The sequence below is a fragment of the Neoarius graeffei genome, chromosome 8 (assembly GCF_027579695.1).
Source record: "Neoarius graeffei isolate fNeoGra1 chromosome 8, fNeoGra1.pri, whole genome shotgun sequence".
In the NCBI taxonomy this organism is placed as follows: domain Eukaryota; kingdom Metazoa; phylum Chordata; class Actinopteri; order Siluriformes; family Ariidae; genus Neoarius; species Neoarius graeffei.
Genome location: NC_083576.1, coordinates 79,407,351 through 79,425,172, shown reverse-complemented (window position 1 = coordinate 79,425,172; position 17,822 = coordinate 79,407,351). Strand labels below are relative to the sequence as shown.

At 42.4% G+C, this 17,822-nt stretch overlaps 1 protein-coding gene across 1 annotated transcript in view; it reads right to left on the bottom strand.

Annotated features, from left to right (window-relative positions):
• Positions 1-2,462: 2,462 nt before the first annotated feature.
• syt9b (synaptotagmin IXb) overlaps positions 2,463-17,822 on the bottom strand; it is a 118,189-nt gene continuing 102,829 nt past the window's right edge. The window contains exon 7 of the mRNA XM_060927071.1: positions 2,463-2,810. Coding sequence (XP_060783054.1) covers positions 2,739-2,810 — 72 coding nt within the window. The 3' untranslated portion in view covers positions 2,463-2,738. The remainder of the gene's footprint in view (positions 2,811-17,822) is intronic.

Below are 17,822 nucleotides of genomic sequence, written 5' to 3'. Positions count from 1 at the left end.
ATCTCGTTGCCGTTGTCGTGTGGATGTAGCCTAAGGCTACAGTGGGCATAGGCTCTCTGAAACTGGACAAATGAAGAATGGAAAAACATCGCCTAGTCTTCGGATTCAAGAGAATCTATACTAAATAATATCACATTGTGATCCGGACAATTAAACTGATAAGTGGGATTCTTGGATGTCAGATAATGGTGATAAGCAATTTGTCATTTCGCTATGTAAAGCAAAGACTAATCCATGATAACAATTAGTTATTTAATCCTATTTCTCACCATTGCAGCTGGTACCCAGGAAATTGCAATTAAGAAAGGAAGGCATTTGTTAGACACCCACAAATAACTATTTGGAACTTTAATAAAATATTTCAGCTATGCCACTGTATATGTCAGCATCAGGAGTTACATGATGTCATAGTTTTTGTTTCATTCATAAAAGGTATTATGGCACATTACTGATATTACCTTGTCAAAGTTTTAAGCTCGCATGTTGTTCCTTTCACGGTTGTATGCATTGTTGCGTTGTTGGAGAAGACAGGAGAAAAGGACATAAACCTAGATGAAACTATAGCATGGCAAGATATTTCTATCTCCTGTCATCAGACACCCTGGACCCTCAGGTCTTTCATGTTCATTTAAAGACAGCCAGTGATTTGGTTATTCTGACCTGCAGGGGACATTAAAGTTCAGGAGCGGTAATAAGGCAACTACTGAGGAGTTATGCAGCTTATATAATTATGTGCAAGTCAAATTCAGTTCAACTAAAAGATCAGACTTTAAGTCATCTGTAATTTAGCAGTATTAGAAAATGTAAGCAAATATATAAGACAACAAAATTATTCAGCAATTACCGTAAAAAGTTACCACACCAAGCGTGTAGACACTGTCAAAATTGGTATACACATGTATTTTCATGGGTGGCACGGTGGTGTAGTGGTTACCGCTGTCGCCTCACAGCAAGAGGGTCCGGGTTCGATCTCCGTGGCCGGCGAGGGCCTTTCTGTGCGGAGTTTGCATGTTCTCCCCGTGTCTGCGTGGGTTTCCTCCGAGTGCTCCGGTTTCCCCCACAGTCCAAAGACATGCAGGTTAGGTTAACTGGTGACTCTAAATTGACCGTAGGTGTGAGTGTGAATGGTTGTCTGTGTCTATGTGTCAGCCCTGTGATGACCTGGCGACTTGTCCAGGGTGTACCCCGCCTTTCGCCCGTAGTCAGCTGGGATAGGCTCCAGCTTGCCTGCGACCCTGTAGAACAGGATAAAGCGGCTAGAGATGATGAGATGAGATGTATTTTCATAAAACCTTCTCCTGTAATTTACATCTATATCCAGCGCTGAAAACCTTGATAGTTACACTGCAGCGCCATGTAAAAATGTGATGTGACTCCACAGGTATGAGAGACACTTAATATAAAATGGGCCTAAAACACCCAACATTTGTGTAGCTGTGGCTGGGTTTGTGGGTTATGTGGCTACACAATTTACTATTCATAGCGGAGCTCCAAACTTAAGAAAATATGGTTTTGGCAGGAGCTAGAAGCGCGAGCGCGCCTACATAACTTATTTTTGTCTGCAGATAATTTCATATTTATCGGGTTTTTCCACCAAGAACAACTCAAACAGCGCAACAAAATAATAATCATTTTTACAAACTTTAATACAAACTTTAAAAAGATGTCAGAACGAGTTAACCAAGGAGAGAAAGATGAAGTCAAAGCCGGGAAGAGAAAGAGAGTTTTGACAGAGGAAGAAAAGGAAAGAAGACGTGAAAGAGCGAGAGAAAGGCAAAGAAATCTTTCACAAGAAAAGCGACAAGCTGAAAGAGAAAGAAAACGTGTAAAAATGAATTCGCAGAAATGATGAGTTGTAGGAATTTAATTCTAAATAGTGATGTTGATTTTGAAATCACTGCGAAATCCTTCGGGATCTGACAAGTTGACCTGAATCCAGTCAGTGTTTTTGTGAATCGTGTATCTTTTGTTTTCAAAACATTTTGCTATAAATCCCTAAAGCAGACTGTAGTTTATAGTAATAAAAAGAATAATAATTATACATGTGAGTTTGGAGAAATTTATCTTCTTGTAATAAAATTGAAATTGAAATCCATCAAAGTACATCATCTGTTGTATGCTTGTTTTCATCTGAATGGAAGCTCCGCTATTAGGTAGTACTTCATTTTATATTAATGTCGTGAATACTCATATTATCAGGTTCTATTTTCCTAGTTATATATCCAAAAAGTTAATATCCCACACGCAGTAATCACAACCAGCAACTTTGCTATTGTATTTCTTATGTATTTTCATATAGAATGATTTAACACTGTAAAATCTGATACCATAAGAACAAAATTACACAAAATAGAGGCCATGCATTGCACTCAAAAACATCAAGAAGTTATTACAATGTGTTATACAGATACAGAAAACATGTCAAAAATACTTACCTCTCAAATAGGAGTTTAAACAAAATTGTAACCATGTTAGGAATTTGTTTTTCTTTCTTGTTTTTTAAATGAAAGCCTACACACACACACACACACACACACACACACACACACACTCAATTTGACATGCAGTAGAACAGACACGCGCCCTTTCTTCATGAGAAAAAGTCCAAGGTTTTGTTTGTTCGCTTTTTTTTTTGTATGCACCACCTTATCAAGTGTGTGCACACATTTTGAGTGACCTTTAGCTGAGATGCCTTACTCTCCCACTGTATTCCCTCCAAAGCTGTGAGCTGTGAAGTGTCAGGGTGATGGTGGTGTTTTGAGGGAGTTGCAGGAACCTTGGCTTCCTCCAGGATTTCCCTCACTGCTCCACTGGAAGAGAAGAGATTTAAGAGGTCAAGTTAGGACACCTAGGACCTGTTTAGACCACTGGGACAAGTGAGGAAATTGTGTTTTAGACACTTCACAATATGTCTAGCACATGTTTCATGCCTGTGGAACTTTAAAGGGCATATTCTGGACCAATTTTGTGTTTTTTTTTTTATATGAAAGTATGTCCCTTTACACACTCATCCAGAAGAGTAATTTTGCACAAGGCCATCTGTTTACAGCAGAAAAAAATAAAATAACAAAACGCGTCTGGAAAAATCCCAAGGGAGTCTGAAGTCAGATTTGTGACGTAACCTGCGGAAGTGCCAGCAGGCTGCGCGAGCTTTGCACGGTTTCAGTGCACAGCCTGTGTAGACCAAGCGCTCCCATTTCTCTCTCATTGTCCGGTCTTTTGGAAAACGATGAGTACTAATCCCATCAAGATTGGTGTTGCTACACCCTCCTACGATACATCTGTTAACCATTTTAATACAACCCCGATTCCAAAAAAGTTGGGACAAAGTACAAATTGTAAATAAAAATGGAATGCAATAATTTACAAATCTCAAAAACTGATATTGTATTCACAATAGAACATAGACAACATATCAAATGTCGAAAGTGAGACATTTTGAAATTTCATGCCAAATATTGGCTCATTTGAAATTTCATGACAGCAACACATCTCAAAAAAGTTGGGACAGGGGCAATAAGAGGCTGAAAAAGTTAAATGTACAAAAAAGGAACAGCTGGAGGACCAAATTGCAACTCATTAGGTCAATTTGCAATAGGTCATTAACATGACTGGGTATAAAAAGAGCATCTTGGAGTGGCAGCGGCTCTCAGAAGTAAAGATGGGAAGAGGATCACCAATCCCCCTAATTCTGCGCTGACAAATAGTGGAGCAATATCAGAAAGGAGTTCGACAGTGTAAAATTGCAAAGAGTTTGAACATATCATCATCTACAGTGCATAATATCATCAAAAGATTCAGAGAATCTGGAAGAATCTCTGTGCGTAGGGGTCAAGGCCGGAAAACCATACTGGGTGCCCGTGATCTTCGGGCCCTTAGACGGCACTGCATCACATACAGGCATGCTTCTGTATTGGAAATCACAAAATGGGCTCAGGAATATTTCCAGAGAACATTATCTGTGAACACAATTCACCGTGCCATCCGCCGTTGCCAGCTAAAACTCTATAGTTCAAAGAAGAAGCCGCATCTAAACATGATCCAGAAGCGCAGACATCTTCTCTGGGCCAAGACTCATTTAAAATGGACTGTGGCAAAGTGGAAAACTGTTCTGTGGTCAGACGAATCAAAATTTGAAGTTCTTTATGGAAATCAGGGACGCTGTGTCATTTGGACTAAAGAGTAGAAGGACGACCTAAGTTGTTATCAGCGCTCAGTTCAGAAGCCTGCGTCTCTGATGGTATGGGGTTGCATTAATGTGTGTGGCATGAGCAGCTTACACATCTGGAAAGACACCATCAATGCTGAAAGGTATATCCAGGTTCTAGAGCGACATATGCTTCCATCCAGATGACGTCTCTTTCAGGGAAGACCTTGCATTTTCCAACATGACAATGCCAAACCACATACTGCATCAATTACAGCATCATGGCTGCGTAGAAGAAGGGTCCGGGTACTGAACTGGCCAGCCTGCAGTCCAGATCTTTCACCCATAGAAAACATTTGGCGCATCATAAAATGGAAGATATGACAAAAAAGACCTAAGACAGTTGAGCAACTAGAATCCTACATTAGACGAGAATGGGTTAACATTCCTATCCCTAAACTTGAGCAACTTGTCTCCTCAGTCCCCAGACGTTTACAGACTGTTGTAAAGAGAAAAGGGGATGTCTCACAGTGGTAAACATGGCCTTGTCCCAACTTTTTTGAGATGTGTTGTTGTCATGAAATTTAAAATCACCTAATTTTTCTCTTTAAATGATACGTTTTCTCAGTTTAAACATTTGATATGTCATCTATGTTCTATTCTGAATAAAATATGGAGTTTTGAAACTTCCACATCATTGCATTCCGTTTTTATTTACAATTTGTACTTTGTCCCAACTTTTTTGGAATCAGGGTTGTAATTACACGATAACGTTGAAGAAATTTGCAGAACACCACCAGGTTGTTTTCTCATAAACAAACCAGTGCTGACGTAGGATTCAGAAGGAGGCGTCCCGCAGATGACGTCATGAAAATCAGTGTTTCCCGGGAAATCCAAATGCCAAGATTTTTCAGAGGCGGACCAATTCGCCTCAAATGGCTTGATTTCAACTGAATTTTTCTGGTATTGTGCAAGGTAAAAAAATTGCAGAGAATGCAGAATGTTACAGAAATTTGACCAAAGTTTAATATAAAATAGGAGAATTACATTGATCTTGCTCCTGAATTTACCCGTGATATGCCCTTTAAGTCATACACTGCAACCCTGCTAGAACAAACTCCTTGAGGGACGTGCAAATAGTTTTGTTATATTGAAAAGTTTGTAATATGGAAATGGACCCACTTTTCACACCAAACACTCACGTTATAGCCAACATTTTAGGCAGATTCTCCTGATCATGAATTTCTCCTTCCGAGTCACTATCACAGTTCATTGACTGAGGCTACATCCACACGACAACGGCAACGAGATGTTATTTAAAAATATATTGCGTCCAAATGGGCATCGATCAGTAAAATATCAGGTCCATATGGCAACGCAACGCTTGCTGAAAACGATGCAATACACATGCCACACCTCTAGGGGTGCTGTAAGACGGTCCCTTCGGAGACACCAGAACAATAGAAGAAGTAAGGACGCATGCGCATAAACTATTATGCGCGAGACTTCATATTAGCCACAAAGTCAGGAAAATCTGTTCGTAAAATTACATTATAATGACCAAATACAATGAAAATTATTTTTCCAGTCTCACCTGTGAAAGGTAATCCCATGTGATCTCGTTTGGACGGCAAACCTGTTGGTACAGTTAAACGCAGCTAATCTTTATTCTCTGCTTTGACCTATCCAATATGGCGGCGAGGATGACGTATGATTCTACGCGGAAGGCGGCGTCTTTAATGGTCCAGAATAAATTGAATGCTACACGTTGATGGATTAATTTGTTGTTTCTCACCTGTGAAAGGTAATCCCATGTGATCTCGTTTGGACGGTAAACCTGTTGGTACAGTTAAATGCAGCACATGAATCTTTATTCTCCGCTTTGACCTATCCAATATGGCGGCGAGGATGACGTATGATTCTACGCGGAAGGCGGCGTCTTTAATGGTCCGGAATAAATTGAATGCTACACGTTGATGGATTAATTTGCTCTTCTACGCCCTTTTTGAGGAATGTATTGTAGGACTTAAACCAACATCTGAAGAGGTGAGATCGCTCCTTTTTTTCCCTATTTTTGCTGGCGGGATTGACTCTGCCCTAAGAGCTATTCTCTCTCTCTCTCTCTCTCTCTCTCTCTCTCACTTTGCACCATTACACAATAAATATTCACAGTGAAAATATTTTGTAAGCGCGTTTCATGAACCAAGTTATAGGATTTGTTGACAACTCGCATCGAGTTCGTTACACTTCTACCCGGCGTGAAGCACTCACAGTCATGTGGTTGTGACATCATCGTAAACAAATCCGTTCTACTCATCCAGACGACTTCACAACGGCAACGTTGCCAGATCTTTCCACTCTGGAACCCGTTAAAGGATCACAAACGGGCAACGATTTATTCAACTGTCCCAGTACTAACCAGGCCCTTAAGGCGCATATTGGGCAGCGCTGATCTCCGCTTCTATAGCCATTGGTCTCTCGCCTATACAGCTATGGCTACAGTCGGGGGCTAGTCCTCTGGCAACTGCAAGAGTTTAGCTCTCTACTTGCATCTGTATTGCAGTGTGCCTTGCCAGACAGCAGTAGGTACCATTTTTATGATGGTACCTACTGCTGGTATGACCCGACTGCCAGTAGATTGAGCAGAGGACACGCTAACCACTAAGCCACAGTAATTTTTTTTCTTTACAAATATAATTTTCTATGGCGGCACGGTGGTGTAGTGGTTAGCGCTGTCGCCTCATAGCAAGAAGGTCCGGGTTTGAGCCCCATGGCCGGCGAGGGCCTTTCTGTGCAGAGTTTGTATGTTCTCCCCGTGTCCGTGTGGGTTTCCTCCGGGTGCTCCGGTTTCCTCCACAGTCCAAAGACATGCAGGTTAGGTTAACTGGTGACTCTAAATTGACCGTAGGTGTGAATGTGAGTGTGAATGACACACTGTGTCTATGTGTCAGCCCTGTGATGACCTGGCGACTTGTCCAGGGTGTACCCCGCCTTACGCCCGTAGTCAACTGGGATAGGCTCCAGCTTGCCTGCGACCCTGTAGAACAGGATAAAGCAGCTAGAGATAATGAGATGAGATAATTTTCTATATAATGCACTTAGTGTAATCACAGAGACTTGTATGGCACACTCAGCATGAACAGATTTAGATTTTTAAAGTGTGTGCAATTGTTGTAAGGAGTATGTTTCCAGTGTCAGTGCTTTGTAACGGTCTGTGGTAAAGCTGTAACTTTAAGTTTTCTTCATGGGTAAGTCTGTTCAGTATTATCTCTCTCTGCACACATCACAGAAAATGCTGCTTGTTCAGAGTTCATTCATGTGTCTTTGTAATTATTTTGACTTTGTTTTCCCATCCCTTTCTTGTTCTTTGGTTTTGTGCATTATCTATATGACTTGTTACTCATGTTGAGATAATCACTCTGTGTAAGCATTTTCTCATTTCTCATTATTCAGAATCTGTGTAAACTCACAAGTGTAATCAATGCCCTGCATCATTAGTCTTCATTATGTCTTATTTTTACATCCTATAATTAAAACCCTTTGTGCCTTTGTATTCAGTGTCTTGTGCCCTGACATACTGTAGTTTTCAGGAATTGAAGCCTCAGAGGTTTCTGTGTTCTCACTCACATGACAATTGGCATATTTTTGTCTTATTAACTTCAACAGAGAAAAAAAAAACAGAGGCTGATGAGGAAAAGATAGTTTATAGCTGTTATAGCACAAGTGGAAACAGGAACTTGTTTCGTGTACATTCCACAACGTTAAACGTAACTATCATATAATGTAAGTAAACATCAAAATCACTGGAACTTGGCATGGAGTCAGTTCAGAACAGTTCAGAGCATTCTTCAGGATGATAACCTTTCCTATAATTAACAGTTATTGCACAAAATCAAGTTGTACATGAGGTGATAGCTGACAAGGCGCGTAGCACCGAGTTGGCTATAAGCCATGTACGACGAGATTGAGTGGAATAACTGTTTTATTCTAACCGTATTCACTGGATTTTGAAAAACAGAGTATTTTTATTTTTTTTTTAAATCCGATAAAGACTTGATTCAAAGCATCTGACAAAATTATTTCTGCTTAGCATGTAAACAAACCGGCAAAATGACAGGAGCAATTTGTGAAAAATGCTATAACAATAATCATTCTTGAAAAATAGTTTAAAAAAGATACGTTCTTACCATCAAATACTTTTATTCCATATTTTGTTGCTTTTTTTAAATGTTTTTTGGGGGGTTTGTTTTCGAGTCGAGTTTTTATTTCATCCTCGGTTGGTTCAGCAACACGCCGCCATTTTGTTTTTCTCTACTCACGGTATCTCATCTCATCGCATTATCTCTAGCCGCTTTATCCTGTTCTACAGGGCCGCAGGCAAGCTGGAGCCTATCCCAGCTGACTACAGGCGAAAGGCGGGGTACACCGTGGACAAGTCGCCAGGTCATCACAGAGCTCACACATAGACAACCATTCACACTCACACCTACGGTCAATTTAGAGTCACCAGTTAACCTAACCTGCATGTCTTTGGACTGTGGGGGAAACTGTAGCACCCGAAACCCACGCAGACACGGGGAGAACATGCAAACTCCGCACAGAAAGGCCCTCGCCGGCCACGGGGCTCGAACCCGGACCTTCTTGCTGTGAGGCAACGGCGCTAACCACTACACCACCGTGCCGCCCTACTCACGGTATATAAGCTGATATCCTTGTAGTAGAGTAGCCAATCAGAGCACGCGATTGCTAATATCCAGTGAATGTGGATAGAATAACTTTAATTATTCCTTACGTAATCCTTACTGTTAATGCTACAGGATATGACAGGATGTCTGGTAAAATCTTACCTCTTTAAGGCAGTCATCGAATTACTTTCGAGGGCTATTTGCAAGGCCTTTTTTTTCAAATTATATAGTCTCAAAGATGAACATCTTTCCCACTCAAACCAGCACTGGTTATTGGAGAAGCCTAATCAGATCTGAGTAGTCCTCTGAATAATGCACTGGAACTTAAAAGACTCAGTTGAACTCCACACACCAAAGAGCAACGAGCCTGTGCGATATAATTATCAACTCAGCATTTTAGCTCAATTTTTTTTTTCCAAAAGTACCCTCTGGGTGTTGAGATCTTTAGCAGGTGTTATTTCAGCCCTGATCCTAAATTGTCCATTGCCCTTATGGGGAGCGCCCATGAAAGCGCCAACCTCCATTTTTTCCCTGTTAAGCAAATAGCATCCCTTATTTGATTTCTCTTCTTTTTCCTGGCTTCACTTTGGCCTTTTTTTATGTGGTCAGCTTTTTCAGAGCTCATCATATGAATAGAACTCGAACAGATGTCAAAATGAAGTCCCTTTTATGCGCAGAAGAAAGCCGAGGTGTACAGTATTTAACCTTGGATGGAGCAGCTGGGGAATTGAATTATCAAGGAAAACAGACTGAGGTTACGCGAGGTCAGCTGCACATGGCTAAGATTTCCAGAGCAGCACTGTGTGAAAAGACTTAAAGAGGAAAGATGGAAACATGTGCTGAGTCTTTTTGAGGCTGTGTGGAGTCAAAAGAGCTCAGATATAAACAGGGGTTGTTATATCTTGCATGGGTCTCAAGCATTATTTCGGCTCAACCCTATTGTTTTAAACCTATTTTACCGCAAGCTGGTCTAGTGGTTAGCGTATCCACCTCTCGATCAGGAGATCACAAGTTCTACTTGCGGTCGGGTCATACCAAAGACCATCATATAAATGGTACCTACTGCCATCTGGCAAGGCACGCTGCAATACAGATGCGAGTGGGGAGTTAAGCTCTCGTGGTTACCAGAGGACCAGCCCCCCACTGTAACCCTAGCTGTATCGGCAAGAGGCCGAGGGCTATGGAAGCGGAGATTGGTGCCGCCCAATGTGCCTTAAAGGGATAGTTCGGGATTTTTGACATGAATCTATATGGTATCCCCGTCAGCAGTGTCGTGCATCCACACTGACTTACCCCCGACAGTGTTCTGTGAGCCTAGATATTGTACAGTGTTGGTCAGTGCACAAGTAGTTCCGGCAGGTTTCCTGGGGTCTGCAAAGTAACACGTTTTTCTTCTCAAAACAGCTCGTGTTCGAATGAGTGATTTATTAGCATAACAAAACCCTTGCAGTCCAAAAAGTCACACCTTGTAATTGCTTGGGGCTACTTTCTCTCAATAGCGATCAGTGCGCGCTGTCACTGTTAACAGTTGTGTGCGAGCTAGCCAACAACTTTCATTAGTTGTTCGACAGTGTTTAGCAGCAGCAAATTGCTTTCCTCCTCAGTATACAAGTGCGCTTCCATGGCAGGGAAAAAGAAACTACCACTGCTGCCTATGTAGTGCCCTATTTATACAAATAGGAGTCATTCAGGATTCAGCCATGTTTTTGCTCCGTGTCATGGCTGAATCCTGAATGACTCCTATTTGTATAAATAGGGCACTACATAGGCAGCAGTGGTAGTTTCTTTTTCCCTGCCATGGAAGCGCACTTGTATACTGAGGAGGAAAGCAATTTGCTGCTGCTAAACACTGTCGAACAACTAATGAAAGTTGTTGGCTAGCTCGCACACAACTGTTAACAGTGACAGCGCGCACTGATCGCTATTGAGAGAAAGTAGCCCCAAGCAATTACAAGGTGTGACTTTTTGGACTGCAAGGGTTTTGTTATGCTAATAAATCACTCATTCGAACACGAGCTGTTTTGAGAAGAAAAACGTGTTACTTTGCAGACCCCAGGAAACCTGCCGGAACTACTTGTGCACTGACCAACACTGTACAATATCTAGGCTCACAGAACACTGTCGGGGGTAAGTCAGTGTGGATGCACGACACTGCTGACGGGGATACCATATAGATTCATGTCAAAAATCCCGAACTATCCCTTTAAGGGCCTGGTTAGTACTGGGATGGGAGACTGCCCGGGAAGACTAGGGCATGGTGCAGGAAGGACTTTAGACTTTTTTAAAAACCTATTTTAACATTTCCTTTCTTGCATTCTAACCCCAATAGTATAATATTTCTAAGGCTGTATGTAGGCCTTTATATAATAAAACACAGCAGTAGGTTTTGCAAAGCTATTAGATTCATCAGATATGTCTCTCTTAACATGGACAAATCCAAGATTGGAATCCTGACAATATTATAGTCATCTATGGCTGTGAGTCCATGAGAGGAAAATCAGCCTTGCTTTCTGGGTGTTGTTACTCTGACAGTCAGAGTGACGTTAACCGATAATGGGCATCTGTGAGCTAATGTATGCAGAAGAGGGCAGTAAGCACTGTAGTCCATATGTTCAGCTGCTAATACAGTGGCTCAAAAAGATGTGGTGGATTCACTTGTCTTGGAATAAGAGGGGTAATCCCCCACCAAAAAAAAAAACCATTGTCAACAGTGTTAACAGTTTCCTCCAAAACCACCTTAAGTGTATAGACATTCTGATTGTATTGGCCCCGTCAGTCTTAATAGACCATGGATGCACCCGGTTGAGGTCTCAGTTGGACGTAGAGCATTGTCGGCTGTGGCTAAACAAGCCAATCTGTGAGTGTTCCTTTGCACGGCAGCTGAACATGAAGGCTGATGGTTCTGGCTGGGTGGCTGCTACCACAGCTTTCCTTCCCTCTCTTCTGTCCAACCAGAGTCTGGCTTGCGTTTCATCAGCAGTGGTGATGCCTGTGCGTACAGCCTGTTGCCAGGCACAACAGTTTGCAGCTGTCTCTTCCCACATGTCCACGCTGATGTCAGCAGACTTCAGGTCACGCCCAGTATTGTAGTAGTGGGTGCCCTGTGGGGTGGGATCCTGTGGCGAGCTTTCCCTACGGGATTTTTTTGGGTATCCGGCCATCCTGCATGCAATAAATGTGGACAAGCCAGCGCAGTCATCACTGTGTGAGAAGGGCATACATACTTGTTATGTTGACCTGGTCCAGGATGTCCTTGTTTGGCACACAGTCCTTCCAGGAGCTGCCAAGGTTCTGGTGCAAGCACCACCTGTTGAAACTGTTGAGGTGGTGCTCTTGGCGCTTGTTGGCTGTCCATTCTAATGAGTGCAGCATAACATCATAAGGCTTGGTTATTTGTCGGAATCCCTATTTGGACCGGATTATTTTTACAGATGGAGGTGTAAGGTAAGTATTTCTGGTGTATTCTAGATTTCAATCCTGTCCAAATCTGTAACGTCAGTCATTTTCACAGACTGCATGTTCCTACTTCTGGAAAAATCTCTCTCTTATACCTTCTATGAAAGTATGCAGAGAAATAACCACAGATGTACTGTATCTCTATACTACTAAAGGAAGGCTCTCTCTCTCTCTCTCTCTCTGTCTCTCTCTCTCTGTCTGTTCACCTATGCAAATCGACACGGCTGGACGCACATACTCCATACTTTGCACATGGATTGGTGACACCCCAGAGGGGCCCAAGAAAATTTCCGATTTTCCAAAATAGGCGATTAGTGCTAATCCAACACACTATTCATTTCCCATAGGCTACACGCTCATGCTAACACACTGCACGCAGCCTCGGCAGGGATTCCCCTCCTCGACTCACCTGGGAGTTTCGATTGTACCTCGCAATCAGTGATCCTCGCCTGAGACTTCTGCTCGGGCTGAGTCTATGTCTCCTCAGTAATGGGCAATAAATAGTATGTTTCCTCTTCCCATGGGTAATAACTGCTAGTCCCAGTGATGTTGGTAAAGATTTGGTTATGTCCTGTCAGAAGAGAGATCTGGTGCCTTTTTTTTTTTAAGTGTGGAGACACTCCAGGAAACATTTGCTCTTATCTAACATCACTGACGTCATATGGAAATGAAATATTGTTTGAGTTTAATGCAGAACATGAATATTTAGTTGACATTTTTCAAAGAACGTGTCCGAGAAGCTGCAGAGAAGCCTGAATTCCTAGCATAGGCATTGCCTGCATACATATATGCAAATAGCCATCTAAAAAATAATGATCGAATGCAGCCAATGTGGCCACAAGCCTTACAATAAGAGGTTATAATAAAGGTCAGATCAGTCAGTTTGTATTCAAGATGCATGGTGCATCTGGTATGACTGGAATTTTTGGTGTAATGACCATGTGTAAATTGTGAAGACAATCCCATTTTTGTGATTTAGCCAGAGCTCACTTATCCCATGCAAATCAATCATAATTACTACAGACTTCCTCCGGCAATGCTACTTAACAGACATACATCCGGAAATCTGATTCCCATCTAAAGTGCAGGACTGAATGCATACTTTTAATCTAATGAAGTTTATATTATATTTAAGAAAACCTTCATAGCATGCTGAATTTATCTTGTTGATTCATCCATGAACTGAAGCCATATAAAGTTATAGCCTATGCTGCACAGTACGTGTAAAGTGATACACTGAGACGTGACGTTGAGGTCAACAGCCATTTGGGATGGATAGATTCCTGAGCTAGGGCATATGAAATTTTAGCAAGGACATTGTTTCTATATAAAACATCTTATTAGAAGATGTTGAGTAGAGGTTTGGTGTTTGTATCAGGAACGTCAGCCGTGGGTTTTCTTTTTGCATCCATAGTCTTAATAGAATAGCTAGCGTCATTTCTATCCATGGCTTTCCTGCGAGAGACAATGGGTGTCGCCATGACACCCACCTCTTCTGGATGCCGGTTTTTGAGTTTTGGTTTATCCAAGCAACTGAAGCTGAGGGAGCCGAATGTAGCCAAGAGGAGCTCGCTATGACAACCATGTTTTAGTCAGAGGATAATGTATGGTTCAACGTGTGCCATCGTCGGGTGCACAAACAACTCCATCCATCCATTATCTGTAGCCGCTTATCCTGTTCTACAGGGTTGCAGGCAAGCTGGAGCCTATCCCAGCTGACTATGGGCGAGAGGCAGGGTACACCCAGGTCATCGCAGGGCTGACACAGAGATAAACAACCATTCGCACTCACATTCACAATTTAGAGCCACCAATTAACCTAACCTGCATGTCTTTGGACTATGCAACCCTGTCTTTGGACATGCAAACTCCACACAGAAAGGCTCTCGCCGGCTGCTGGACTCGAACCCAGGACCTTCTTGCTGTGAGGCGATAGTGCTAATCACTACACCACCATGCCACCATACAAACAACTTGTGAAAGCGAAAAGATTTTATGAATGGAATCTGTTTTGTGCACAAACAGACTCGCACTGTTGACGTGTTGTCCAGCACTATACGCCGCTCATCTATACATGCAATTCCTGTCTTTTCACTAGCCACTGCATTTTGGACCTGAATCAACAACATTAATTCTATGTTGATTCGATGATTTGGGGGGAACTTTAACGGGTATGAAAGTCCGCAGCATGAGGATGCTAACCTCAAGCCGCAGTGTAAGTAGGTTGCCCTCTTCTGTACTTACGTCCTCCATTAGCAACCGAAGTACAGTGGACTCATACGAGACGCAAATCACTAAATCATGTGCTAATGGAGCGGTCAGATAAAAGTCAGTGGGCTGACCTAAGCAAGGACTGACTGATTTTTTTTTCAGGGTTTACTCCCTTAGATCCGCCATGTATTGCATGTTGGCCATTGGCTCGCGAGAAACTCATCTGTCCTTTGCCAGGTTTTGTTTTTAATCCTGCTGGGTGACATGCCACCCTCTTCACCAGTGTCGTGCACTGGTGGGGGAGCTGGTTTAGATGCCGATCACCCGTCCATGTGGCAGGTAGTGCTGGGTTACATGTTACCAGTAGCAGAGTCAACAACCCTGACCTGACCTGACGAAGACTGAGGTCCTCAGATGTGCAAAATTAATCACAGTACAGACAATCATCCAAGGCAATAGGCTCCGCTGGTTGGGCCATGTCTGCAGAATGGAAAACACCTGGATGCCAAAGCAACTTCTCTTCGGCGAGTTAGCGCAGGGTTCAAGGCCAAGGGGTCGACTGAAGAAACGCTGGAAAAGACTGCGTAAAGACGACTTGAAGGCTTTCGGCTTCAACAAAGACTGGCATGATATTGCCCTTGACAAAAAGTCCTGGCGCTCTAACATCTGTCGGGGAAAATCACTCTCAGAACGCAACCTCAAAGATCGCCGGCAGACCAGACGGGCCAGACGGCATAGGGGGGACCCCAATCGTCAAACCTGATGTGGATTATAAGCACGCACGCATGCAATTCTATGTAATTGCTGTTTAGATAGTGTACATTATTCAAACGTTACACTACATTACAGTCATTTAGTTTACGTTTTTATTCAAAGTGACGAAAAATAATTGCATGTAGCCAAGAGAATTCAAGCATGACCAGTGCTGAAGTACTAGTGTAAACAAACAGCCTACAAATACCATCCAATATCTGGAATGATCAGGGTAGTTAAGAAGTTGAAGACGCTTGGACAAATACATAGAAAAGAAATTATTTAAGTATGGTATGTTTATTGTTTCCAAAGTTTGACAGCATTTGTGTCTGCATTAAAATGGTTAGCCTATGCTTCTTTCCTAGCTATTGCTTCTTGAGCCTACACAAGAGACATTACGGTACAGTAGGCTGGTAGAGTTTAATTAGACTAGATCTAGGTGCTGATGGTTAATATGGTTATAGTTATGGTTATGGTATTTGGCAGACGCTTTTGTCCAAAGTGACTTACGGTACAATATATAAATGCTACATTACTAGTAAACCAATACATTAATCCAATTGCTCTACTCTGACATAGCTGACCTTCCAGATGATAGCTGCTGCATGACTGTAGGATTTCCTGAACCCTGCAATTCAGGAACAGCCAACCGTTTCTATCACGCCATTGGCTGTCATCATTATCCAAGCCAGGTGTTTGGGTTTGTTTGTTCTCTGGCGAGGCTCAGCCTCAGCCTTTAAGCAAACAAACTCGCCCTCTCTTTTATACATAATTTTGCCAATTTTATTACTGTGTAGATAACTGTACGCCTCCATGCTTTTGTAGTTCCTTAGCTCCTCGCCATCAACACCTTCACTAAGAATAAAATAATTGACGATGTCAATGTAGCTGACATCGGGCCACAACTTCATGTCTTCTATCCATTCCATGACGGTAGACGGATGGGGCACTTTGATCGTATTATCCCCAGAGCACGTCAGAAAAATATATATATTTAAATAGCAGCTTTCTCATACCCAAGGTCACTTTACAATTATAAGGAAAAAAAGGGGGGGGAGAATTCACCAAATAAAGGTCAGGATGTCATTCCAATGGTGTAGCAGCCACAGTCCCAACAAAAGGCGCATGAAAATAAGTCCCACACTGCCTGCAACATCACCCGGAACGCCGTGCCATGGATCCACAAAGTGAGCACAGAAGCACTGCGACGCAGAGTGCCGGTATGTCCCAAAACACCTGCACAGCCGCCGCGACGCCACCAAGCAACATCGCTTGGAACATCATGCCAAGCACAAAAGCACCACCAGACAGAGTGCTGGACAACTACGATGTTAAAATAAGCAATAAGGTCACTGCAATCCATAGCGAGGAGCACAGGCATCACCCACGGCAAACCGAGACCTGGAGGGACGCCCAAAACTGGGTCCTGAGCTGCACCACAACCGGTGGACAAAACACTCAAACAAAAACAAAAAACAAACCTCAAACTACACAAACACAAAAAAGAAAAACAAAAAGGAAAATAAAATAAAAAGCTCCGGTGAGAAGCGGCAGCCAGAATGCACACGGCGTACTCTCAACCAGAAACGGAAAAATCTTACCTACCTAGCAGTTAGCATTAGGTACAAAAGTCAACACAGTGGAGCGGGGAAAAAAATACCGGCTTCCACTATGATGCAGCAATGAATCATGGGAAAGGTCAGAGTTCGGGAAAGTTGTGGATAGATTAGCTTGCATAATATACACCACATTAATCTAAACCTGCGTCATTCTAATCTGCATATACTGCAAGTCTCATAATGGTTTTTGAATTTGAGCTGGTCTTATGGTATGGATAAGACTGACCCTTATAAAAAAGAAGTATACTTCAAGTTCATTTTATTAAGTATACTTCAGTTAAAGTATATTTCCTTAAGTATACTTTTGTGTACCAAGTATACTGATATCAATGTTTATTTATTTATTTTATTTTATTTCTGTGTGTTTGTGTAGTTTGATGTTTGTTTGAAGGTTTTGTCCGCTGGTTGTGGTGTAGCTCCGGACCTAGTTTTGGGCGTCGGTTCCCTCCAGGCCTTGGTTCGCTGTGGGTGATGCCTGTGCTCCCAGCTATGGACTGCAGTGAGCTCGTTGCTCATTTTACATTGTGGTTGTCCAGCGCTCTGTGCTTTAATGCTTGGCGTGATGTTCTGAGCGATGTTGCTCGGTGGTGTCGCGGCGGCTGTGCAGGTGGTTTGGACATACCAGCGCTCTGCATAGCGGTGCTTCTGTGCTCACTTTGTGGATCCATGGCGTGGTGTTTGAGTGATGTTGCTGACGGTGTCACGGCGGCAGTGCTGGAGATGTGGGACTCGTTTTCGTGCGCCTTTTGGTGGGACTGTGGCTGCTACACTATGGGAATTACATCCTGACCCTACTTGGTGGACTTTTTATTTATTTATTTATTTATTTATTTATTATTATTTATTATTATTATTTATTTTTTTCCCTTGTCTATATTGTAAAGCGTCCTTGGGTTTCTTGAAAGGCGCTATATAAATTAAATTTATTATTATTATTATTATTATTATTAT